At 40.5% G+C, this 27,887-nt stretch overlaps 1 protein-coding gene across 9 annotated transcripts; it reads right to left on the minus strand.

Moving 5' to 3' along the window:
- Positions 1–310: 310 nt before the first annotated feature.
- On the minus strand, positions 311–27,856 carry TGDS (TDP-glucose 4,6-dehydratase). Of its 9 annotated transcripts, XM_084982083.1 has the most exons (13): positions 27,671–27,856; positions 25,632–25,698; positions 24,321–24,389; positions 22,253–22,343; positions 19,671–19,813; positions 17,291–17,389; positions 16,034–16,093; positions 13,994–14,037; positions 12,797–12,962; positions 11,075–11,133; positions 10,096–10,193; positions 3,037–3,187; positions 311–1,801 (listed from the first exon to the last, which is right to left on the minus strand). In XM_084982083.1, the coding sequence occupies exons 1-13, from the start codon at positions 27,754–27,756 to the stop codon at positions 1,780–1,782; spliced, it is 1,155 nt and encodes a 384-aa protein (XP_084838209.1). In that variant the 5' UTR covers positions 27,757–27,856; the 3' UTR covers positions 311–1,779. The 9 variants fall into 9 exon arrangements, 7 of the variants coding, with proteins under 7 accessions (XP_084838209.1, XP_084838210.1, XP_084838211.1 ...); XM_084982084.1 differs by lacking the exon at positions 311–1,801 and having other exon boundaries at positions 2,998–3,187; positions 27,667–27,856; XM_003131048.6 differs by lacking the exons at positions 311–1,801; positions 3,037–3,187 and adding an exon at positions 6,858–8,574.
- Positions 27,857–27,887: the final 31 nt, after the last annotated feature.

A 27,887-nucleotide genomic window follows, 5' to 3' on the forward strand; every position in this document is an offset into this window, starting at 1 on the left:
TTGTGTAGATATGATTTCATTTGTTTAATATACAGTGCATCATCACCTTTCTTGAAAAAAATAACACAATTAAATGAAATTATGCTGTTTCAGGAAGATTGCAGTCAATTCCAATGTGATTTACAGCAAAATCTTTCTTTAGCTTTACAAGGTCAACTCAACAATCTATCATGACATATGCTGGGGATAAAAATGTCTTTCTCGTCTTTTATTCTTAACTTTTAATTTCCTCTTTGAATAAGGCTTTCATTTTTGACCTTCGTAATTACTAAGGAAAATCAGATTGCAGTAATTAGAATATTGCAGAAACATCATCTAAAACTATGGTGTGATGAGCCCGTGAACTTAAGCAACCACATTTCAACTCCTGAGAATTTTGAACTGATTTGATTTTAGCTATTTTGTACACTATTCTCTTTTTATGATAGCTGAAATATTTGCACAATAAGACAGAGGTAGCACACTTTTTTAGAATGTTATGAGGGCAAAAGGAAAACTTGGAGTAGCAGATTAATTTAAGGGAAATGTGCAGTTTCTAATTATCAAGTACACATGGAATTTTCGCTTGACATGTTACATTCAAATAGCTAAAATGAAAGTTTGACTTTGGATGCTGTTCTCCAGGCAAAGAAATACTGCTTTGTATTTTCTTTTTAGGGCTGTACCTGCAGCACATGGAAGTTCTCAGGGCCAGAGCTGCAGCTGCAGGTCTACACCACAGCCGCAGCAACACCAGATCCAAGTGGCATCTTCAGCCAATGCCGCAGCAGCTCAGGGCAACGGCAGATCCTTAACCCAGTGAGTGAAGCCAAGGATTAAACCTGCATCCTCACGGACACAATATCAGGTTTTTAAACCCTGAGACGCAACAGGAACTCCCAAATAGGTTTGGTTTGGTTTTTCTTTTTTGGCCACCCCGTGGTATATGGAGTTCCTGGGCCAGAGATCAGATACGAGCCACGATTGCAGCCTTTGCTGCCGCTGCAGCAACACTGGATCCTTTAACCCACCGGTCCAGGCTGGGGATCACACCTGCATCCTGGTGCTCCAGAGATGCCGACAATCCTCTTGCACCCCTTGCTTTGTATTTTCACCCTAGTTTCTTCTATTTAAAATATCTGAAGGGGGAGTTCCTCTGTGGCTCAGTGGGTTAAAGATCCGGCATTGTTACTGCATTGGCTTGGGTCACTGCTGCGGTGCAGGTTCGATCCCTGGTCTGGAAGCTTCTGCATGCCGAGGGTGCAGCCAAAAAAAAAAAAAAAAAAAAGAACCCTGTTAAAATATCTGAAGGGCAGACCCCCAGAACCATTAATAAAAGTTTTAAATTTGCTGGACATAGAAAGATGTTTCTCAAGGGCTTCTTTGGCCTATCATTTAAAATTCCTTATCTCTGTAAATTTTATTCAGCATTTTAATTTGAAAAAGTGATTTCCCTCCTCTTTCACCCCGATAGTTCTTTCTCCCAACTACTGTCACTAAGTGAACAGTGTTTTCATTCCAAGTTAACAGATGAGGAACTAAGCAAAGTTATAGAACTATTCCTAGACTTTTGATTAGAGGGTTTTCCAGCAGTTTAGAGCCAAGAGAGAGACCATGAATTAGAATTGTTACCCTTGCTTCTCAAAATTGGCCTAAGTCAGGATGATGACAAGGGGGCTTCTTATTTCTGCATTTAGGATAGTAAGATTACAATAGAATCTTTTCCGCCGTGGGATAAAACGTGTGTTTTCAGAGTCTGTCAGTTGGAACATAATGTGTTTGTCTATAAACACAACAGCATTAGAAAAGCCGACCTGTAAAGCTAAGAAAAGACCAAAGAAGAATTATTCCAAAATAGAAGTTTCTATTGTCTAATCCAAGTAAGGACTAAAGATCAGTCCCAAAGAGCAACAACATGTGAATGAAATCAGCAGCAAGCACAAGACTGGCGGAAAGCTTCTCCAGGTGTACCCTTCTCCCAGCAACTCCACCTGTTCACCAATCTGGAGGCTTGTCACACCTTGCTGGTCAAGAGTTTTTATAGTTTAATCTCCAGGCACCCCGCCCCCCACCTCCAGTCTCCCGGCTTCCTCTAGGTCAGTGGGTGGGGCTGAAAGATCCCAGGCTCCCCTCCCTTGGCCTTTCTAGGAACCACCCCCCCCCATCCGGAGACCAGCTAGAGGCCCCACCCTAAGTCACTTCAGTAGCATAAACAAGCGTGATTTAAAGGGGCTCCTCAGGAGTAACAAAGACACTCCGATCACTTAGGAAAGACCAAGGTTTTAGGATCCTATGAGAACCACCTCATAGGTTTCTTACTACACCACATCCTTCTTAGGGCTTCACTGGCCCTGCATCCTCCTTAGGGCTGACCCTAACTTTATGCAGCTCCTTGAAAGCATGGTCTAAATTCCATTTCTCCATCCCTCTATCCCGAATCACTACTCAGTTCTTTGTTATCCAGATATTCGTCCCCACCCACCCCCTCCACTAAAATAACTCTAGGAAATTTGCCTGCACATTGACAAAACCAATGGGTCTTCGCCTTCCTGAACTTCAGCTAGCCACTTGCTTGTTATTGAATGTCCCGTTGTCTTCTGTGGTATTATTTCCTCTACTCCACTCTTTTTGCTTATTTATTTTTAACCATCCCTTCTTACTCTTCTTCCTGGCTCCCCTGCCCGCAGTTAAGACCTTGGTATTTCTCACGGTTGGTCTATGAATCATGCTGCCCACCATCAACTCTGCCATTTCATCTGTTCTCCTTGGGGGTTTAACCCAGTCTGAGGGTTCTCATAGCCACTTAACTCCCAAATATGTGTCTGTAGATCTCAAACCCTGCCCACCCATCCAAACATCAGATGCATACGCTTAAGTATTACTATTTCCACTTGGTTGGCCTACAGATCCTAAAGCTCAACATCTCCCAAATATTTCTTACCTTCTCCACCCTTTCCAATTCAACATTTAAAACCTTAAAATACCACCCAAGTCAAGAAAGTGCACCTCCCACGTATAATCAATCAACAAGTTTTTTAATCTGCAGAGTTCTCGCACCTGTCGCTGATGCTACCCGTTGGCAGTGCTGTGCTTGAGGCCTTATCATCGCCAGTCTGATTTACTGCAACAGTTTCATCACTCGGATCCCTCCGGGAGCTCAATCTTTGCCTTCCTTTAAATTCATCTTTCACACTGTTGCCAGAATGAGCTATCAAAAACGTAACTCTGCAGTCAATAAAAATGGCAAAAGATCTCATAATATGTAAAAGCGTTCATGATATATTGCTCAGTGAAAAAAAGTGGGCTCCCAAACAGTGTGTCCATTATGATTCTATTTTGGCTTTTTTAAATGTTTATATATGTTCCAAGAAATGAAATGAAGAACATACATCTAACTATCAGCAGGGGTTACTTCCAGTTGTAGACAATGGGTGGCTTGCATTTTTTATTGATTTAGTCTTCCAAGCAGTCTGCAATATGCACATTTTAGTTTTGAAATTAGAAATTAGATAAATCTCACAAATCTAACGGTGTTGATGTCTTGCTTAAAATTCCGATGAGGTCAAAGCACCTTTTCCATGGCAAACGAGGCCCTCCAAGACCTGGGCACCATGCTTCTCTCTGGCCTCATCTCCCCATCTCACCTTATAGAGCAGGGGTTCTCAAATATTAGGGTGTATCAGAACCACTAGGCCCCATCCCCAAAGTTTCTGATTTTGTAAGCCCAAGATGGGGTCCAGGAGTTTGCAGGTCTAACAATGGATAAAAATGCTGTTGGTCTGGGTCCACAGTTTAAAAAATTATTATTGCGCTAAAATATACATAATCAAAAAATTTACCATGTTAACTTTTATTTTTTTAATGGCTGCACCCATGGCATATGGAAGTTCTCAGGCCAGGGACAGAATCCAAGCCACAGCTGGGGCAACATGAAATCCTTTAAAATACTTTGTCAGGTCAGGGATTAAACCAGAGCCTCTGAAGTGAGGTGAGCTGCTGCAGTCAGATTCTTAGCCCACTATGCCACAGTGGGAACTCTATCCATGTTAATTATTTTAAAGTGTATGATTCAGTGGCATTGAGTATATTCGCAATGTTGGGCAATCATGATCACCACCCACTTTTAGAACTTTTTCATCATCACAAACTGTAACTCTGTAGCCATTAAACTCACATCTATCTCCCTCCTCCCAGCCCCGGGTAAACCTCTAATCTCCTTTCCGTGTCCACGACTTCGTCTTTTCTAGGTACTTCATGTAACTGGAACCACACCATTTCATTGTTTGTACATCTTATTTATCCCTTCATCTGCAGATGTGCATTTGGGTTGTTTCCACGTTCTGGCCAGTGTGAATAATGCTGCAGTGAACATTGGGGTATAGGTAGCTGAGATCCTGCTTTCGAGTTTTTTTGGATATGTGGAATTGCCGGGTCACATGGTAATTCTGTTTACATTTTTGAGGCCCTATCAAACTGATTTCAAACTGGAGATCAGAAGCTCAGGAAAGAGATCTTGGCTGGAGATAATACATTTTTAAAAAAGGTTTTAAAAGATGATAATTCAAGCAATGACCTTCGTTGGGAGAATCCCTGCGTGGAGAGGGAATGGAAGCCAGATGGAAGCAAGCTGAAGACACAGCAGGGGAGGAAAGCAAGGCAGCTTTCAAAGGGCTCTTGAAGACCAAAAGCCATCAACTTGACTCAGCCATTTCATTTATTTATTATCTTCTTAGGGTCGCACCCACAGCATATGGAAGTTCCCAGGCTAGGGGTCAAATCAGACCTGTAGCTGCCAGCCTAAACCACAGCCACAGCCACAGCAACTGAGGATCCAAGCCACGTCTTCGAGCTACACCACACACAGTTCATGGCAATGCTGGATCCCCGACCCACTGAGCGAGGCCAGGATCGAACCCGCATCCTCATAACCAGTGAGACATGACGAGAACTTTTTTTTTTTTTTTGACTCAGCCAATTTCTTTATTTCTAAGGTTACTTTTTTTTTTTGAGACAATTTTTTTTAAGGGTGGTCTTAGGTTTACCACAAAATTGAGAGGGAGGTAAGGTTTCCCATACACCCTCTGTCCCCACACAAGCATTGCCTGACTCGTTATCAACATCATTCACCAGAAGGGTGTTTTTTTGTTTTAAACCACAGGTGAATCCAAATTGATTTATAATCTCCCCAAGACCGTAGTTTTATCTTAGAGTTCATTTTTGGCGTTTCACATTCTATGGGTTTGGACAAATGCAAATTGAAAAATGGACATCACAGGAGTACCTGCTGTGGTACAGTGGAAACAAATCCGTTTGCATCCATGAGGATGCAAGTTCCATCCCTGGCCTCGCTCAGTGAACCGGGGATCTGGCATTGCCTAGAGCTGTGGTGAAGGTCTAAGAAGTGGCTTGGATCCCAAATTGCTCTGGCTGTGGTATAGGCCGGCAGCTGTAGCTCTGATTCACCCCCTAGCCTGGGAACTTCCATATGCCACGGATGCAGCCCTAAAAAGTTAAATAAAAAAAAAAAAAAGGAAAAAAAATGGACATTATCATAGAGCATATTTTCACTGCCTTAAAAATCCTCTGTGCCCTATTTATCTCCCTTCCTCACCCCTGACAAACACTGACCTTTTTATTGTATCCATAGGTTTGCCTTTTCCAGAATGTCATATAGTTGGAATCATACGGTATATACCCTTTTCAGATTGGCTTCTCCCACTTAGTAATATGCACCTGAGTTCTCCATGTCTTTGCATGGCCTGACAGCTCATTTACTTTCTTCTTTTTGGCCATGCCCATGGCATACAGAAGTTGCTGGGCCAGGGAACTCGCAACGCATCCGTGACCCAGGCCACAGCAGTGATAATGCCCGATCCTTAACTGTTAGGCCACCAGGGAACTCCCACAGCTAATTTCTTCTTATGGCTGAATAATGTCCCACTGTCTGGATACAGAGTTTATTTACTTAATCACCTACTGAAGGACACAGTGGCTGCCTCCAAGTTTTGGCAATTATGAATAACACTACTATAAACAACCTTGGGCAGGTTTTAGTGCAAACATTAAGTCAAACCCTTTGAGTAAATAGCTAGGAATGTGACTGGTGCATTGTAGGATAACATTATGCTTAGTTTTGTAAGAAACTGCCAAATTTCTTCTAGTTGGAGAAAAAAAAGGATAATTAAAGCAATGAGATTAGATGACATTTCTCAGGAGGGTTCTTGATGCTGATGACTGCAGGGAGAATTCCGTAGGGCTGTAACATTTTGCATTCCCACCAGCCATGTAGGAGAGAGCGTCCCTGCTGCTCCACATCCTTGTCAGCATTTGGTGGGATCACATTTTGGCCATTCTAGCAGTATCTATCTCTTTGTTGTTTTAATTTGCATTTCCCTGATGACATATGACGTGGAACAAATTTTTTTAATACTTTCTGCAAAAAGTTTTTTTTTTTTTTTTTTTTGTCTTTTTGTCTTTTCAGGGCCACACCCGAGGCATACGGAGGTTCCCAGGCTAAGGGTCTAATCGGAGCTGTAGCCACCGGGCTATGCCACAGCCACAGCAATGCCAGATCTGAGCCGCATCTGCGACCTACACCACAGCTCACGGCAACACTGGATCCTTAACCCACTGAGTGAGGCTAGGGAGCGAACCTGAAACCTCATGGTTTCCTAGTCAGATTCGTTTCTGCTGTGCCACACCGGGAACTCCAAGTGTTTTTTTTAACTGTTTTTTTTTTCATTATATGTTCCTAAGGTCTGTTAAAATCATCTCATGAAATTAGATAAATGATAAAGGTAAATCATATTGTGAATATTAAATCGGGAAATAAAGGTGTACACAAAAATATGTGCAAGAAAAAAACGAAATAGAACAAGTGACACAGAATAAGTGTTTTTATTTTGTCATCATCAATGACCAAACTCCATCAAAGACGATTTGTTTTCAGTTGGTCCTATCTTCTGTCTGTAACTTGCCCTGAGCTCTCACGTCCTCTCTCCCCTCTCCATTTCTTCTAGAGGCACAGGCTCCTCCCAAGAAGCCTTTTCTTCCCCATACAATTAAGACCAGGGGAAACTCATTTCAATCACTCTCACTCAACTCTAGTTCTTATGCCCCATAAGTCCCAACTCTGGCTTAATTTATTTTTACATATATCGAAATTCTGAAATTACAGTTTCAACTTCAGTTTGTGTTTCATTCCAGTTTGCAAATCCCCTTCCTAATTCTGGATTTGCTTTTTACTCTTTTCCCCAAAGCCTGTATCCCACTCGTATCCCCACGCCCTTCAACCACCTCTGAGTGAATAATTTTGCTTCCTACTCCATTGAGAAAACAAGCCACCAGACACTGAAGTCAGAAAGCTGCAAAGAATCTTTGACTTCTCTTTACTCAATGGAATATCCAATCAATTACCTTTTCAATTACCTTTTCAAATCATCTTAAAGCCTTCAGGGGAGAGAGGAATTAAAAATATATGATAATCAAGTATTTAAAAAAATTTTCTACAGCAAAATAAAAACATACATTATTTTTCAAAAGCCACATTCTACATTAAATACATTAAAATACTGATAATTTTATAAATAAAATCACTTTAAACAGTAAATACATGATGAAATTTCTCTGGAACAAGGTTACTTACATAATCCAATGACCAATTTTGAAAATATAAAAACTACATCCTTCTTTTAAAAAATACTTAATTTTACAAAATTATCAAAAGTTAAAAAGTGCTAGCTAGATATGCTTCCATTTTGTTCCACTTTTAAAGCAATTATAGCATGATATCAGACCTTAAAAAAAGATAAATTAGGGCATTAGGCTCAGCCTCTATTGCTTAAAAAACTTCAGCGACTTTCTAGGCAAAGGGTAAGGCTGTGAAGCCGAGTTCAATGCCAATGAAGGCTGCCATCTTCCCAGAGCTATTCACCTTTGTTCTCAGAACCAGGGCATTCTTCCTCCTCAGCTCACCTCTACCGAGGAAACTTTCCATACCTATCAGCACCTAATTTTCAGGAGAAAAGGTTTCTGAGAGAATCTGATAGTTAAATCCTATGCTGATACTGAACGTCCTCTAAAGATTGAGGCATTTTTTTTTTTTTTTGTCTTTTTTTTTGCTATTTCTTTGGGCCGCTCCCGCGGCATATGGAGGGAGGTTCCCAGGCTAGGGGTCCAATCGGAGCTGTAGCCGCCAGCCTACGCCAGAGCCACAGCAACGCGGGATCCGAGCCGCGTCTGCAGCCTACAGCACAGCTCACGGCAACGCCGGATCGTTAACCCACTGAGCAAGGCCAGGGACCGAACCCGCAACCTCATGGTTCCTAGTTGGATTCGTTAACCACTGAGCTACGATGGGAACTCCAAGATTGAGGCATTTTATATTTGAATTTTATGCAAAAACTCATATTCTAATTCCAAATGAAAGAGGACACTTCATTTGGTCACTTGATTTCCTATCACTTGTCGAGGTAGGATAATTTTCTTCCTTCTCTGGAAACGGTCCTGACTACACAAATGATGGTTGTACCGGAAAGGGTTCTAATGCCTTCTCTGCATTCTTCCAGTTGTGAAAGTTCTCTCTGTACCACTCAACTGGTAAAAGACAAAAAAATAAAAATAAAAAAAATAACCAACATTTACTAACTTTCTGTTAAGTGAGAAAAGTCTTACTCATCAGCCAATCTGCAGGCAAAAACTGCCTAACAATGAAAAACAATTTGATTCTGAACTGACCAGTGATGTCAATCAGAAAATATTTCATCACCGGAAAACTTAGATTTAAACATCAAATAAGGAGTTAAAACATTCTGATTTTAGGGAAGTCAGGGGGAAAGGGAGATAGGTCATTTACCGTGGTTGGAGAAAAGTCATTTACAAAGTCAGAGGGAAAAAAGTGTAGTATTTTGTCCATGTAAATGTCACAATGACAGGCAGAGTGAGATCACTGTGTTAATAAGCATAACATAAAAATATTTTATGTTGCTAGTCTAATTTTATTTTTTTTCATTTTAGGGCTGCACCTGCAGCATATGGAAGATCCCAGGCTATGGGACCACAACCACAGGGAACCTACACCACAGCCACAGCAATGCCAGATCCTTAACCCACTGAGCCAGGCCGGGGATCAAACCCACATCCCCACAGACACAGGGTCTCCTATTGCTATTCTATAATAAAGTTCTTTTAGTTGAAAAAAATGATAAATTATCTTGGAATTTGTTTTTAAAAATTCAACACAAGTATTTTATACATCAAGCTCTAAACCAAGACTTTTTTCCTACACTTGAGTAATTCTTCTCATAAGTACATTTCTAAACACAATTTTAACATATATACATAGACTCTATATATACTTACACGGATAGTTTCACACATACTAAATTTGTTTCCAATTTGTTTCAGTATAAAAAGACCAAAGATGCTCAAAGACTGCAATTGTCTCTATTTCATCAAATCTAAGATGCCTTAAGATGGACCATTACTTTATATACTAGTAAGAAAGAAAAAAATTGAAATAATAACTATAAAACACATACTTTTCAAGGATGTGAAAAAATGTGCATCTACAAATCAATGAAATAGGTATCTGGTAATAAGACAAAGGAAGCCTGTTCAGAAGTTAGTCTAGGACATTCAAGATATTTAATCACTAATGTTAGAAACATATTAAATGTAAGGGTTGGAAAGGTGAAAGTGATTCACCACAAAATTCTGATGAATTTATAGTGTTATGAAAATAAATTACTGTTCCTTAAAATGTTTCTGAATCCCCTTCACCTAAAATGATCAAAAAAAAAAAAAAAAAAAAAAAAGATCAATTCAGGACTTACTGTGAATGTGGCTCAGTGGAAATGAATCTGACTAGTATCCATGAGGACACAGGTTTGATCCCTGATCTTGTTCAGCAGATTAAGGCATTGCTGTGAGCTGTGGTGAAGGCCGGAGATGAGGCTCAGATCTGGCGTTGCTCTGCCTGTGCTGCAGGCCAGCAGCTATAGCTCTGATTCGACCCCTAGCCTGGGAACCTCCATATGCTGCCTGTGCATGTGCATTCTCAGGAAAAGACAAAAAAATTTTAAAAATTAAAAATAAAATGATCAATTCATAACATACTTGTTTTCTTTATTCCCTCCTTCCAAGGCACTTTGGGTCTCCATCCTAATCCATGTATTTTCTCTGACTTCATTGGATATCTCATGTCATTGGTAGGTCTTGGAAAACAAAACAGATTTAAAATGACATTGTGGACATATATTTACAAATTTAAATACTGAGAAAAATAATCATGTGCTCACAATTCAAATTTTTTCTCAAGAAATTCTCCCTGATGACACACGTATTATAGAAAATTTGAAAAATAAAGTATATGTTAAAAATCATTAATAATGGGAGTTCCCGTCGTGGCTCAGTGGTTAGTGAATCTGACTAGGAACCATGAGGTTGCAGGTTCAATCCCTGGCCTTGCTCAGTGGGTTAAGGATCCTGTGTTGCCATGAGCTGTGGTGTAAGTTGCAGACGTGGCTCGGATCTGGTGTTGCTGTGGCTGTGGTGTAGGCCGGCAGCTACAGCTCCAATTAGACCCCTAGCCTGGGAACCTCCATATGCCTCGGGTGTGGCCCTAAAAAGCCAAAAAAAAAAAAAAATCACCACTAATCCAGATGCCTAACCCTTTCTATGGCTTATTCTTTTCTTATTTCAACCAAAATCTAGGTATGAATGCAATGGCTCATACTTAAATGTTTGATGAATGAATAAATAAACACATATAAATCTGTTAGGACTCTTATGTTCCACACCCCAAGTCTGGTAGTTTACATACATATAAATTAAATTTTAAAATACTTCCATAGGTAAGGTATTACTATCTCTATTTCATATTCAAAGAAACCTCAGACTTGGAGTCAATAACTTCCTTTAAATCACACAGCTAGTAAGTAACAATTTTATTCTTATGCCACTTATAATTAGGAAAAAACATTTTAGCAGAAAACTAAAAAGAGATAAACTTTTCTGGGTAAGTCCATACATTTTACAGTCTTACAAGTACCTAAGATTTCACAACCTATCCCCAATGCTTTAACCTGTTACTCACCTGTCATTAACATAATCTACCCAGTTTTCCATTTCGGACTCTGATTTGGTCTCTTTGATCTGTCAGAATGGAGAAGATCATTGAGTCAAATTATAAAATGAGACCAGAGAATAAAAATGGCATTCAACAACTGATTCAAAAGGCAAGAAAAACAACTTCCTCCAAGTGGGGAAGATAGCTAAGACAATTTATGATCACTTTCTATACTTTATAACCTAAATTCCACCTGATGCTCAGAAGGAATACACATTACATAAACGACAGGAGAAAATGAATTTTTGGGGGGTTTTGGTTATTACTCAGTGTAATACTGTGGCTTAAAATAAGAAATATATATTTGGTGTCCATCCTCGTTCCTGGCAGAGCTCCTAAAATTCTTGGAATTTCCAAGTATTGAGAGAGAACATGTTTTTGGTATGGATAACAAGGCCCTCTCGACCACACCAGTGTTTGTTAGTAAGTGACTTCTGGAAAGCCCTGGAGGATGAAGACTGGTTGCCAAGGGAACCTACCCTCTGATTAGAAGGATGGACCTTAGCCTCCCTGCCCCTGCCTCTGGGAAGGGGAAGGGGACTGGAAGTTGAGTTAATCATCAGCGCTAATGGTTTAATTAACCATGCCTACTTAATGACACCTCCATAAAAACCCAAGAGGAGAGCTTCTAGGCTGCTGGACACATGGAGGTGCTGGGAAGGTGACATGCCTGGAGAGGGCATGGAAGCCCTGTGCCCTTCTCTCATGCCTTGCCCTGTGCATGGCCTCCAGCCTTTGGAACACACCAGTAATCTAGGGAATGGCCTGTCTACCTGAGTTCTGTGAGCCCCTCTAGCAGATCACCTCAGACATAGAGCTGGGGGATCAGAAGCACACGGGACAACCAGGTCTCGGGACTGACAGAGGAAGTGAGGGAGCCTTATAGGACTGAGCCCTTAACTGGGGACATCTTACACCATCTCCAGGTAGATAATGTCAGAATTGAGTTAAACAGGAGGACACCGAGCTGGTTTCGGAGAATAGCGTGGTGTGGAAAACCCACACAACGTGAGAACAGTGCATTCTGGGAGTACTGTAAAGGAAAGGAAGTTTGGGGGTTCCCATTGTGGCTCAGTGGTTAACGAATCCGACTAGGAACCAGGAGGTGGAAGGTTTGATCTCTGGCCTCGCTCAGTGGGTTGAGGATCCGGCGTTGCTGTGGCTTTGGCGCAGGCGGGTGGCTGCAGCTCCGACTGGACCCCTAGCCTGGGAACCTCCATGTGCTGTGGGAGTGACCCTAGAAAAGGCAAAAAGACAAAAAAAAAAAAGGAAAAGAAGTTTTTCCATTCACTCACTCTGTCATTCTTTCCACTGTATCCTGAGATTTTAACTGATGCTAATACATACATGTATGCATAACTATTAGTTATATATCACCGTTCCTTGATTCTAGGGCATGTAATTTAATATTTAATTTTCTGCAATTGAATATGTCTTATAATGGGGATGTACTTTTAATGTTTCAGACTTTTTTTTTCCTGAAAAGCTACTGCTAAATGAGCAATGCAGTTTCAATAATAACCTATCTCAGCATACATATGTAATTATAATTATGAATTTCCTTTTTTTCACTTGTTTAGTTTCCAAACGAGCAAACCATAAATCATTGACTTTAACAAAATTAGTGATTACTGTCACTAACTTAGTGACAATTCTGAAAATATTAACCCTTTTATAATATATACATACCAGTTGTATTAGTTCTTTGGCAAGCTGGAGAACTGACATTTCAAAATTGGTCCCAATGTTATAAATTTCACCAGGTTTTCCCTTTTTGAGGACAGTGAGAAATGCTTCCACTACATCGGTAGCATAAAGGAAATTTCTTGTTTGAAGCCCTGATCCATGAATGCAGCTAAAAGATGAAATGAAAGGGAATCAAAGAGTGTAAACAAGTAAGCTCTCCAAAGCAGGGTAAGACGAGCACTGGGTGCAATTCTAGAGAAGTCAATTGCCAGGAAGATCCTAGGTATCTTTTATTGAAAACAAATTCTCAAGACTTTTAAATTTATCCATAATCTTTAACTGATCTCCAAACCCTCTGTGGGTACTCAGTGGTGAACATGTAAGTGACCCCTGAAAAATATTTATCCACTCATTTTAAAGTTCATTTTGAAGAATATCTAAGTTGTATGAATTAAATAAATTCTTTAAAAAAGGAGGGAGTTCCTGTTGTGGCTCAGCCGGTTAAGAACCTGACATGGTGTCTGTGGGGATGCGGGTTTGATCCCTGGCCTTGATCAGGGGGTTAAGGTTCCACTGCTGCTGTGGCTATGGCACAGGTGGCAGATGCAGCTTGGATCTAGTGTTGATGTGCCTGCGGTGTAGGCCGACAGCTGTAGCTCCGATTTGACCCCTAGCCTGGGAACTTCCATATGCCCTAGGTTTGTCCCTAAAAAGAAAAAAGAAAAAGAAAAACTATGAGTTTTCACTGTGGCTCAGTGGGTTAAGAATCTGAGTGTAGTGGTTCTGATCGCTGCAGAGGTGCAGGTTAGATCCTTAGCCTGGTGCAGGAGGTTAAAAGATCCAGCCTAGGTCGCAGCTGTGGCTTGGATTCAGTTTCTGGCCTGGGAATTTCCACGTGCAGTGTAGCCATTAAAAAAAAAAAGTAAAAAGTAAAATTATATAAAGAAGATAGATGACAAACTGTAATGCTATAACTCAAAATTTTAGGATAGATCATTTAATAATTAAAATTATCTTAGTAATCAAATTATAAAGATGAATTATACATTATAATTATTTTTAAAACTATTACACTGATTATAGAAGGAATTCTTAAATTTGTTGGGACATTAAATCTAAGGCCTCTTGATTTTCAAGAAAGACTGACACCAAATACTATAATTTACCCAAAAAAAGTGAGTATAAAGGTAAATAACATACCATTTCCTGTTGTGTTGTAGTAAAGATATAAATTTTGGAATAACCTAAAAGAATATTTAAAAATAATTTCAGACTTTGCAATTTCATTCAGTAATATAAACCTGAACTCATCATAAGATTAAAAGATTATTATTAAGAAATAGGAGTTCCCATTGTGGCCCAGTAGAAACAAATCCGACTAGAAACCATGAGGTTACCGGTTCGATCCCTGGCCTCTCAGTGGGTGAAGGATCTGGCGTTGCCACAAGCTGTGGTGTAGGTCACAGACGTGGCTTGGATCTGGCGTTGCTTCGGCTGTGGTAAAGGCCGGCAGCTGTAGCTCTGATTGGACCCCTAGCCTGGGAACCTCCATATAACGCAGGTGTGGCCCTAAAAAAAAAAAAAGGCCAAAAAAAATTATTATTAAGAAATACATTTATGGATAAATTCTAATTCTTTTTTTTTTTTCTTTCTTTCTTAGGGCCGCACTCACGGCACATGGAAATTCCCAAGCTAGGGGTCAAATTGGAGGCTGTGGTTGCTGGCCTATATACCACAGCCACAGAAACTCGGGATCCGAGCTGTGTCTGCGCCCTATACCACAGCTCACAGCAACACTGGATCTTTAACCCACTGAGCAAGGTCAGGGATCAAGCCCACGTCCTCATGGATAATAGTTGGGTTTGTTACCACTGAGCCAAAATGGGAACTCCCAAGAAATTCTAATTCTTAACAGGAGTTCAAGAAATACTTATTATAATTTTGATAAGTAAAAGAACTCTAAGAGCACTTCCTGTTTCATAAAAACCAGTTATGTGCTAGATAAAAATGAATATAAAATGATATAAATAATGAAAAAGTTCAGAAAAAGGCTCTCATCACAAAGCTCACTTCTGCATTGATTTTATACAGGCAAGAATCATATCTTATTACTTTACATATGGTCCCTTTCAATAAGTGATTGTGAAATTAATAAAAAGTAATTCCAGTGCCATGGGATTCAAAGAAAATTTATGTTAAAGAGGAGATAAGAAATTATTAAATGTATAATAAGTTTGTTAAAAATAGTCCAAAAATTAAGCCACGTAAATATCAGCATATCGTGATATGGCCCTTTCCTTTGGGCAGAAAGATCAATGCAACCATCTGTGAAGTGAGAAACCCAGCTCTAAATTTAGGCGGAGATGGAGTTCCCGTCGTGGCGCAGTGGTTAACGAATTCGACTAGGAACCATGAGGTTGCAGGTTCGGTCCCTGCCCTTGCTCAGTGGGTTAACGATCCGGCGTTGCCGTGAGCTGTGGTGTAGGTTGCAGACGCAGCTCAGATCCTGCGTTGCTGTGGCTCTGGCGTAGGCCAGTGGCTACAGCTCCGATTAGACCCCTAGCCTGGGAACCTCCATATGCCACGGGAGCGGCCCAAGAAATAGCAAAAAAAAAAAAAAATTTAGGCAGAGACTAGTGGTTACTTAGCACTGAGCTTAATGACACAGAATCAACTGCACAGGCATTTTTAGCCTTTTAACTACATTTTTTAAATTCACAAAACCTTTGTCCTGGAAGACTCGCAGGTCTGCAACAACACCAAGGAGCTGGGGAGCAGTTAATCGGCAGGCTCTAAGTTAAATTTATGTACAAGGGTCCCACATCACTCTAATTACTGTTTACACTGCTGTAGAGCCTGACATATCAGTCTGACTGCAAACCAGGAAGAAGCCTTCACTGGGAGCCTTCTGCAGTGCGCTAGAATCCTGCAAGGACAGCATTTCACAGACATCATCTCACTGTATCCTTCAAACCCTTCCTAAGTATTATCATTACCCATTAATTTAGAGATGATGCTCAAAGCACATAAGGCCATGCCACCTGGTGATTATCAAAACTGAGACTTCAAAACAGGTCTTCAAACCCTAAACCTGCTAAGACTGGCATGTGGTCTATATAGCGTTTATAATTAGGGTTAATCACAACATAAATTATTTCAGACAAATAACCAAAGAGATAGCTTAAATAATGAAAAGTTACGATCACTAAAACACTCTATGAATTCAGAAGTGAAATGTACCTTTTCTGGATATTGATGGGGTCCATAAACATTACTGCTTCGGGTGATGACAACTGGAAACTTAAAGAATATTGGATGTTAAGGTAATGAAAAGGTCCAATAATAAGGATTACCCAAAGATGAGCAGTTTTAAAATATGGGTATTTTTTGGCTAAATAATCCACACACCATAAGGAGTGAAGTCAAGGGATTTTTTTTTTTTTTCTCCCTAATGCAAGGTTCCTGAAAAGACAGTAGAGGACAGGATTCAGATAAAGGCAGAGATTCCAAAAGGAAGAAGAGGCATAGTCTCCTTAAAGGGTGAATATAGATGGAGGCGGGTTTGTTAGATAGCAGGAAACTAAAGACATTTCTCCCCAGTTAGTTCAGAGAGCTCCTTAGATGTTACACTTCAAATCGGCTTTCTCTGTTGTACCAACCCTTACAAAGGCAAAGGGCTACCAAGGAGGGAGAGAACCACACTCCCGGAACACAAAAGGTTACAGAACCTGAAGTCACTGTCGCTTGCCTGTCTGACCCAGTCCCTAATAATTCTCGGAGTTCAGAGGGAAGCCAAGTGCAGGGCTCAAGCTGATGATTCCCGGAGAGCAAGGCTCCCACAGGGACAATGACACAGCCCCCAGGGCAAGTCCACCTCCCACTTGTGAGGGGCTGTGAAGAGCAGGTAAGGGAATCTGCACCCCCAACAATACCCCTGCCTTAGAAGACTCCTGGGAATCAGGATATTCCAACAGGCCTTTTTTTTTTCTTTTTGGGGCTGCACTCTGCAGCATATGGAAGTTCCCAGGCTAGGGGCTGAACCGGAGCTGCAGCTGCTGGCCTAACCACAGCCACAGCAAGTTAGGATCCAAGCTGTGTCTGTGACCTACATCACAGCTCACGGCAACGCCTGATCCTTAACCCACTGAGAGAGGACAGGGATTGAACCTGAGTCCTCATGGGTGCTAGCCGGGTTTGTTAACACACTGAGCCACAATGGGAAGTCCCCCAACAGGGCTTTTCACTCTATCTGTAATAATCTACCTATTACTGAAGTAGGAAAAATAGGAATTGTTCCTTTAAATGGTGAACTGGATAAGAGGTAGGTTCCTACTTTTCATACAATGTAGCAATTTAGATTTTAAAATTCCTTAATATATAACTTTCCTCAATCTATGTCCCCTATTTGAAAAATGAAATATTGCTAATGCTAACTTGGAGTTTTAACACCTAAATCCAAAGAAAAATGACTCAAGGGTTTCTGAAGTCAGTTCTTACCTTATATCGTTCCCAGTAAGACTGTACAAAACACTCAGCAGCTGCTTTAGATGAGGCATAAGGATTTGTAGGTTGTTTGGGTGAAGATTCATCAAATTCCTAATTTTAAAAAGATATGTTAAACAAAGTAAGTATTATGCATACTTTTTTATTTGTTTATTTTTAAAGTTTTATTATAGTCGATTTAAAAATGTTCTGTCAATTTCTGCTGTGCAGCAAAGTGACCCAGTTGTACATGTACAAATATATATATGTGTGTATACTTTCTAAGCAGAAAAATTAGAGAACATATTACAAACTTGAAATGTTTTCTTTTTTTTGCTTTTTAGGGCTGTACCTGCAGCATATGGAGGTTTCCAGGCTAGGGGCTGAATGGGAGCTACAGCTGCTGGCCTACGTCACAGCCACAGCAACACCATATCTGAGCTGCATCTGCTACCTATACCACAGCTCATGGCAACGCTGGATCCTTAACCCACAGAGCAAGGCCAGGGATCAAACCCACATCCTCATGGATACTAGTCAGATTCATTTCAGCTGCACCACGATGGGAACTCCCGAACTTGAAATGTTTATCACCATGGTTTTTTTTTTTTCCTTTTTTTGGCCACCCCTCGGCATACGGAGTTCCTGGGCCAGGGATTAGACTTGAACCACAGCAGTATCTATGCTGCAGCTGTGGCAACTGCAGCTTAGATCACAACTACACTGTGCTGGGCCGGGGATCAAACCTGTGTCCCATCACTGCAGAGACACTACTCATCCCATCGTGCCACAGTGGAAACTCCTTAAGGACTACATTTAAAAAACATTTACTGAAACCCAAATACATGCCTGGCATCTTTCTAAGCACTTCACATATAGTAACTTCCTTAAAGTTCATAATGACCTTACAAGGCAGGCAAAGAGAACAGCAAGTGCAAAGGCCCTGAGATAGAAATGTGTCCAGTGGAACTATAAGGAGGCTGGAATGAAGGAAGAGAAATGGGAGATGGGGTCAGAAAGCTAAGAGCCAGAGAACCCTGTGTGGAACCCTGGAGGCCACTGTCAAAACACTGATGGGTTCAAATATCATGATCTGACTTACATATCACGATCTGACTTATACTTTAAAAAGCATTCTGCCTACTGAATCAGATCTGATATAGGGGGAGTAGGAGGACCAGAAGGTAGAGGCTTACCTGAAAAAAGCTGCAAAGAGAGATACACATGGTTGTTTCTCAGAAGTGGGATTATGCACTGAACCAACGTGGTCAGGGTCTGCTTTTTCTCCTAAGTCTTTTCAAACTACTTGTATTTTCCCACTATGTATGTGTTTTGGTAAATTAATATATTAAAACAAAACAAAACAAAATGAGGTCACTGTAAACACTATGAAAATACAGCCTGGAGAATGGAGCCATTTTTTAATATAAAAACTACAGTATTTACAAATGATTAACAAAGGAGAACAGATTCCAGTTTCTAGTAATTTTATTCCCACTCCGTGACACAGCAGTGTGCTTTCCTGAGTAGAACAGGAGGGAGAGGCATCACCTGCAGCTTAACTGACACATGCTTTGGTCCATGGCAACGGCATTCATCACAAAGAATGACTGATCAGGAGTTCCCGTCACAGCTCAGCAGAAACGAATCCGACTAGTATCTATGAGGCTGTGGGTTCGATCCCTGGCCTCGCTCAGTGGGTTAAGGATCCAGCATTGCCTCAACCTGCAGCGTAGATGGCAGGCATGGCTTGGATCTGGTGTTGCTGTGGCTGTGGCGTATGCCGGTAGCTGCAGCTCTAATTTGACCTCTAGCCTGGGAACCTCCACATGCCTTGGGCGTGGCCCTAAGAAGAAAAAAAGAAAAAAGAATGAGTGATTAGGCGTGAGCTGCTGCTTGCAAAATATTGTCAGTCAAGTTACATATAAATCTGTGTCAGATTAGCCTGTGGTTTCCCATTTGGGGTGGTATTATTTGATTTGAACAAAAGACACAATGGAGGAGTCCCCGTCATGGCGCAGCGGAAATGAATCTGACTAGGAACCATGAGGTTTCAGGTTCAATCCCTGGCCTTGCTCAGTAGGTTAAGGACCTGGCGTTGCTGTGAGCTGTGGTGTAGGTTGCAGACGCGGCTGGGATCCTGCATTGCTGTGGCTCTGGTGGAGGCTGGCAGCTGTAGCTCTGATTGGACCCCTAGCCTGGGAACCTCCATATGCTGCAAGTGCGGCCCTAGAAAGACAAAAAAAAAAAAAAAAGAGACACAATGGAAAAACATTTTGGAAAGCCTCACGTGTGTATAATCAGAGGATGAAAAAAGTCCAGGGTAGGTTTTAGTAAGCCAGCTTTGCATCACGGTACAGGGGAAGGAGGTGAAACAGACATTGTGTAAGCTCACCTTATCAAGGCTGCCTCCATACACCTCATCTGTGCTGACATAAATAAATTTCTCCACTCTGGCTTCATGTGCAGCACTTAGCAAAACGTGAGTGCCGTAAACATTAACATAGGTAAATTCAAAGGCACGGACAAATGAAAGATCTAAAAAAAGAAGAAAAAGCTAGACCAATTCCACCCAAGCACCAACCCGTAGACTCAGATTTAAGGAGAGCTCTATTCACTTCTCTTTCTTCAGCACAATTGCAACAGTGGTAAAAATGACATAAAAATGCATTGCTGTTTATGATTTCACTAAACCCAAATTACATCATACATGTAAGTTCTTAGAATTTAGAAAACTATCAGCCCTATATTTGCAGGAAACACTTTTTTTTTGTTTAATTCTAAAAAGAAATAGAAAAGAGGAGAAATGATACTTTTAAAAGTGAAGTGCTCTTAAACTTAAAAAAAAATCTGGAACAACAAAAAGGTAGGAGGGTTTGCTTTGCTGGGACCAAGAATTATTATAAAGTTCCAGTAATTAAAGTATGGTAATGGCATAAGGATACATGAAGACCAGTGGAACAAGACAGGAGCCCAGAGACAGAACCATGGATATAGAGGTCCTTGATCTCCAACAAAGGTGGTGATGAGGAAAGGTTGAGTCTTTTCAATAAACGGTGTTGGGTCAAAGGGATATTGATGCGGGGAAAAAATGTGAATGTGGAAAGCAAAGCAGTAATTTTTATGAAAAAAATGTAAGAGAATTATCTCCATGACTCTGGAGGTAGGAAAAGAGTCCTTACAGAGAACACCAAGTGCGCGAACCCTAAAGGAAAAGGGGATAAACTGGACCACCTGGAAGTGAAGAATTTCAATTGATCAAAAGATATTTTTAAGAAAGTGACAAGGCAAATGACAGATTGAAAAAAGGTAGTGGCAAATGGCATGAATTCAGAATATACAAAGGACTTATAAAAATCTACAAGGAATAAACATCCACTAGAAAATGGTAAACAGACTTGCCATTTAGAAGTCTCTGTAAAGAAGATACACCAATAAGAAAGGGAGGAGGATAATCCAATAAACAAACATAAAGGGTTTTGTTGTTTTTTTTTTACTTCATTAATAATCAGGGGAAACTATAATAAAAACCACCAAAGATTGACAACAGAAGTACTGGTAAACATCTCATACATTGCTGGAAGGAAAAGTGCTTGATCATTAACCAAGTAGAAGGATTTGCTCTATCAGATAATGAAAGCACTAAATTAGTCAATATATTGTGTAATCAGCACAGGCACAGACAAACAGACAAACAAAGAGTTGAGAAACAGATACTCGTATAAAGATACTTGATATATGACAGGGCAGTGGAAACTGGTGAGCTTTCCCACAAGTGGCAAAGGTGCAATTGGTATTCATATAGAAAAAAAGAAATTGGATTATTATCTCATACTTCATACAAAAATCAATTTCAAATGGATTACAACCTAAATGTGAAAGGCAAAACTCTAGAGCTCTTCAAAGATAATGTAGGAGAATATCTTCATGACCTTGGGGCAACAGGGAATTGCTTAAGACCCAATAAGCATTAACCATAACATAAAAGATACATAAATTCATTAAGAATTTATATAAGAACATCTGCTCATCAAGACACGCTTGCAAAAATATTAAAAGATACAGCACAGAGTGGGAGAAGATATTTGTAATACATGTAACAATTAGTATTCAGTATATATGTGTGTGTGTGTGTACATGCACACATGTGTGTATCATGTGTATCAACTCTTACAAATCAATGAGAAAAAGGTTAATAAGCCAGTTTTATTTATTTACATATTTACTGATTTATTTTGGCTATGCCCAGGACATATGGAAGTCCTTGGGCCAAGAACAGAACATCCACCACAGCAGTGACCAATGCCAGATCCAATGCACCACCAGCGAGCTTCCATGTATACATTTTTATAAAATTTAAAACCAGGAAAAACTAACCTATACTATTTGGAGAAAAGTACAGAGACAGTAAAACTGTAGAGAAAACCAAGGGAAATTATAACTTAAAAGTCAGGTAATAAGGCAGCAATACTACTACTTGAGAGGGCTCAGCAACATTCTATCTTTTGTTTAGGTGATGGCTATATGGTTATTCAAATTGCCATCATTCATCTAACCTTACCTCTAAATTCTTCTGAATATATGCTGTATTTCATAATATAAAATGTCAGACAAATTATTAGAAAATATCTAAGAACAAAACAGTATAGATAATAACATTCAATTGTGTCCACCACCTAGCTTAAGAAAAACATACTAAAAATACAGTTGAAGGCCCATATCCCCAGAAGTAATTACTATTCTGGATTTGGTTAAACTCAGTTTTAGGATAACATTCAAGGCTACACTAACACCTGATCTGAGAAACACTAAGCATCATGATGACACAGCGACCATGGGCTTTTCTGATAAAACATGATATATGTTCTTTCAAAGTACCTACCTGTTCAGCCCCATTACTAGACTTTTATTTGGTTAGTTAGCCATTTGGAAAAAAAAAAATTGCTTGTCATAACTGTAACATAAAACAATGCTTACCTACATGTGTTTGCGCAGCAAAATGTAGCACTATGTCTATTTTTTCTGTTTCAAAAAGTAGTTTCACAAAGTGAGAATCACATATGTCACCCTATATAAAAAAGCAAAGATGAAAAAGCCAAGTTTCATTGAGCACTCTCATTCATAATAACCGTTTTACTTCATGAACAAAAATCATAAGAACAAAATTAATTCTCCCTTCACCACCCACCCAGGTATAAAAAGAGTATCTTAAAATTCAACTGAGGGCAAAATAATGATTTATTTCTTCAGCATCCTAGCATGTAAGATATTCAATACAAAATACATTTTTGCAAAGTGTCTAAAATAGTATTTTACTGAGTACCAACTACTACTATGGACTCTGTGAGCTTTTTTTCCTTAACATTCTCGCCAACCTAAGGTAACTATGTTAACAAGAAAAAAATTCTTTTTTAAAAGTTTGATATAAGCATTACTGAAATGTATTTAAAGTAAGTGTAACAACTGGAATGATGTATTTCACTACAACTAAGCAGTAAGTTATGAGGTGGTTTTTTTCCTTTCTTTTCTTTTCTTTTTTTTTTTTTTTTTTTTTTTTTTTTGTTATTTCTTGGGCCGCTTCCGAGGCATATGGAGATTCCCAGGCTAGGGGTTGAATCGGAGCCGTAGCCACCAGTCTACGCCAGAGCCACAGCAACTCGGGATCCGAGCCGAATCTGCAACCTACACCACAGCTCACGGCAACGCCAGATGTTAACCCACTGAGCAAGGGCAGGGACCGAACCCGCAACCTCATGGTTCCTAGTTGGATTCGCTAACCACTACGCCACGACGGGAACTCCTTCTTTTCTTTTTTTCCTTCTCTTTCTGGCCCCATTTGTGCCATATGGAAGTTGCCAGGCGAGGGGTCAAACTGGAGCTGCTGCTGTGGCCTTCTACACCATTGCCACAGCTGATCTGAGCCACTCCTGCAACCTATGCTGCTGCTTGCGGCAAGGCCAGATCCTTAACCCACTGAGTGAATTAAGTGTCAGGGATGGAACCTGCATCCTCACAGAGACAACACTGGGTCCTTAACCTGCTGAGCCACAACGAGAACTCTCAATCTATGAGTATTTTATACATATTTTGAGAATACATATTTTTAGATCTTCTAAAAATATGTATTCTCAACAATTCTTCAGTGACTGAGGAAACACTTTCATATAGAAGGAAAAAAATTATGAAATGTTTGCTTAGTATATTAAGATTTGTGGTTATAAAGTTTATAGAATCCCTTAAAAAACATAAATCGTAAGATAGTTACAAATGACATTAAGATTTCCCTTTCTGGAGCTCCCGTCGTGGCGCAGTGGTTAACGAATCCGACTAGGAACCATGAGGTTGCGGGTTCGGTCCCTGCCCTTGCTCAGTGGGTTAACGATCCGGCGTTGCCGTGAGCTGTGGTGTAGGTTGCAGATTCGGCTCGGATCCCGCGTTGCTGTGGCTCTGGCATAGGCCGGTGGCTACAGCTCCAATTCAGTCCCTAGCCTGGGAACCTCCATATGCCGTGGGAGCGGCCCAAGAAATAGCAACAACAACAACAACAAAAAGACAAAAGACAAAAAAAAAAAAAAAAAAGATTTCCCTTTCTGAGTTGATGACCTGGCTCTTGGTTTGTACTCTGCACTCTTCTGAGAATGCCTAGTAAGAATCAGCCACTGAGGGCCGATTTTAGGCAATCCTAGTGGAGAAAAGTACTATGGGCTGTAGGGTGGGTTTCTGACTACCGACTACCGGGCTACCTGAGTAACACCCTATTTTGTACCAATCTCTTCAAATCTTACCGAGGACCTAAAATCACAAACCATGGAAGTTCAATCGGCTACTCATAGATCTGCTAAGGCACTAAAAATTGCATGTAGCTCTATATGTGGTATCAACCTACAAGTGATATTCTCATGGGGTACTTCTGGAAATTAAAAAGGTCTTTAATAAGTGTGCTTTCCTACCCCCATATTACTGAAATTTATAAAGTAGAAAGATATGATATCTGAATGACTACAGAGGCATACTAAAAAATACATATATAAGAACACTTTCATACCTGTATAAATTTGTAATTTTGTTTATCAGAAATGGTTTCAAGGTTCTTCAGGCTTGCACAGTAATCCAGCTTAAAATAAGTAAGGGGGGAGAAACAACAAAGAGTGATAACAGCTTTTCCTACATGTCAATTTATTTTAAATACTGACGATGTTCTGATTATAACACAAAAAATGTCTTCTTAAAGTGTTTGCTCTCAGTGTTTTTAGAAGTTTCTGGTAAGTAAAAAATAAATTAAAAAACGATGAAATTTTCTTACCTTTTCAATTAAAAAAAGTTATTTTATAAGCCTCTCCTTTAAAAAATTGTCCTGCCCAGGTCTCCCTCCGCCACTGAGACTGTAGGAGTTTACCATTCACTAAAAAGAATTAGTGATTGAATACAACTATACCTGTGTTACACATATTAAAACTCATTACACCTTTTCTTTTTTTCTTTTTAGGGCCGCACCTCCAGCATACAGAAGTTCCCAGCCTAGGGGTCGAATTGGAGCTGTAGCTGCCGGCCTATGTCACAGCCACAGCAATGCAGGATCTGAGCTGTGTTTCGACCTATACCACAGCTCATGGCAGCACTGGATCCTTAACCCATTGAGCAATGCCAGGGGTGGAACCTGCATCCTCATGGATACTAGCTGGGTTCATTACTGCTGAGCCACAAGGGGAACTCCTCATTACACTTTTTCCTAAGTTACCTGTTGGTAAATTGGTAGACAGATGGGGGGAAAATTACTGTTCATGATATTATTGAAGGCAAAAACAAGTAAGACAAACAGATCATTTTTTGTCTATATATTTTTACTATTAGGTTTTATGAAAGTAAGGTAACTAATCGCATCTTGTGTTTAAAGTCAACAATGTAGTGATCACCAATCCTGGCCTTCATAATCTCCAGGGAGCAACTATTACAGAAAAACTCTCAAAACCAAAGGAACTGTACTTCAATTTTTAGAGTAAATATATAATTTTCCAGGAGCTGGTGGTTATAAAACCATATAATAAAATAATCAGAGTATCTCAACACTGAAAACAAACAAAAACATCACAAGATTACACTAAATGTTGAATTCAGAGAAGAATTTCTTTTAGTAAAAATACTGCACTTAAAACCTTTAGGTTATGCACTATCATAACAAACGAAAAAGTTTCAAGAATTTAAGAGTAAAAAACTGTATGAACACATGACTATATATGGCCCTTAAGTTTCTCAAATGACTAAATACAAAATTAAAATATCGGCATAACAGGATTCTAATGCTTTTAAAAAATATAAGTAAGTTTCAACACATGCAGTTCATTTTTATAAAGCTTACCTTGTCTAGATTTACGATCATATAGTTTGGATAATCTTCTACTAGAGAGACAATCACATGTGATGCACTATAGGAAAAAAGTATAACCCATTAGTAGAAAACTTAACCTTTTCCTTAAATTCTCAAATGTTACCCTAAGCTGTCCAGTATTAGGAAACTCAGTAGATACCTTTACATTGTTGTGGGACAACAGAAATAATAAAACTACATTGAATATACACACACCTATATTTTTCACTCATCTTTTCAACAGTATGGCTATGCTCCCTTTACATTCTGGTCAAGAGAGAATATACTGATCCTGGGTATAAGGATGTCACCAACCAAATACGCTGCCCATGCACACACTGAGAGTGGGAGTAAAGCCATATCATAAATACAATGGGTGATGGTCAGTGCAGATGGACTTAAACTGTAACATGCCTTTTCACAGACAGTAGGTATAACTATGTAAAAATTAAGTTGTCATGAGCATAGGAGTTGACCGTGTTCACAGAAATCCCACTGCCATTGCTATTTCTTGGCATAAGAGAATTTGGTGGTGTAAATTAGAACGGGGGGGGGTGTTCCAGAGCAAACTTAGGTTTCCCATGCTAATACTTGCTGAAACCATCCTGAGTTGAATATCCACAGTAGCACAATTGGTTTCAGAGGACCCTGATAATGACCAGATTGTATCATATACACCAAAATGTTGGCCTCCTAGGACCAAATTATGAACTCAGAGTTTGCACTTGACAGCCCTTTCACAGAATCTCCCAGGACAGACCGGTCCTGCACCAGCACTGTACCACCCTTTTATATCCATGTTCCTCTTTTCATTAAGTGAAAACGTGCCTGCCTGGTACCCTCCTCCAAGTCACTGGGGTAAGAAGAGGTGATCTAACATGCTAACGGAGGGGCGGGGGGAGGGTAAATTTTCCAGCTGTTTAGGGAACCACACTCTGTGCCCTCATCTGGTTTACATCGGAGGGTGGGGATGCAGACAATAGGTGAGTGAAACACAATAGGCAAGTGAAACTACACAGTATAATTTCAGGTAGTGATAAGTGGGTTAGTTGGGAGAGGGGCTATTCAGATAGGGCGGTCAGGTAAGGCCAGGAGGAGGTGATGTCTGAGTAAACACCTGAACTAAGTGAAGCAAACAGCCTAAGCAAAGGGGAAGCAAGTGCAAAGGCCTCAAAATAGCGGCAACCAGCCTCCGGTGTTCCAGGAACTGCACGACGCTAAGAGTGGCAGGCACATAAAAGAGGTAGAACAACAGACCACCTTGGAGCTTGGGCACTTGAGAGACTTCTAGGTACCGTAAAGGGTTTAGATTTTATTCTAAATCTGACAGGAACCACTGGAGTGAAACTACGCACTTATTTACTTAATAAACACTGACTTCTGCGTGTGAACAGACTTTAAGGGAACAAGAGTGTAAGCAGTGACTAATGAGTGGCTATAGTAGAAGTTCAGGCAAAAGCAGACACAAGTAACATGAGCTAGGATAGAAAGGGGAGGACGAGGAGACGTGGTCGCTTTGGAAGTACTAAGAGAAGACCTGTTGATTAAATGTGAGTGTGAGCAGAAAGGAGGCTTCAAACGACTGATACAGATCAAAGCACTGGTAGAGGATTTTTTAAAAAGTTTGCTGAATAAATGAAACTCCTATCATAAACCAGAAACCGTTTCTTGGCGCCTATATATACAAGGCCTGTGTACCGTAGGAGGCTGGGAGGGGGTCGGGGGTGCTGGGTTGAGGTGGGGGCAAAGTGGGCGCCCACAAAAGACTGACAGGTACATCTCGGGCAAGGCAGAAAGGCGGACAGTACCACAGCACTTTTGCTTTGGCTGGGAGGCGTTAAAAGAAGTCGTAGTTTCAGAGGAGTCACGTCTTCGTCGGGAAGGTGGAATAATCCTTCTCGTGCATTAAGACCCTCCCCATGTCAATCAGATCCCCAAAGCCGATCCCGAGTTGCCAAGGGCAAGCAGAGGCGCAGGAAAAGGTTGGGGTTCTGGGAAGCCACTACTCGACTAGAAGCACCGTTACCTACATGAAACCAGCACCCCCGGTCACCAGGACCCGCTTCGCAAAGCTGTTGGGAAGACCCAAGGGCTCAGCCCGGACTGCAGTCGTCATCTCCCAGCTCAGCAGTGCTTGGGCACCGTAAAGCGCCAGGTTGTAGATCGTAGGAAAGTTCCACTGCGACTTTTTGCGACGCGCCTCGCTCCTCCCACTCATTACTAGGTCAGGCAGCAGCCACTTCCGGA

Source organism: Sus scrofa, chromosome 11, assembly GCF_054392235.1.
Source record: "Sus scrofa isolate SSC_HxYL_T2T_F1_AM1 chromosome 11, Sscrofa_HxYL_maternal_Yorkshire_Landrace_v2.0, whole genome shotgun sequence".
In the NCBI taxonomy this organism is placed as follows: Eukaryota; Metazoa; Chordata; class Mammalia; order Artiodactyla; family Suidae; genus Sus; species Sus scrofa.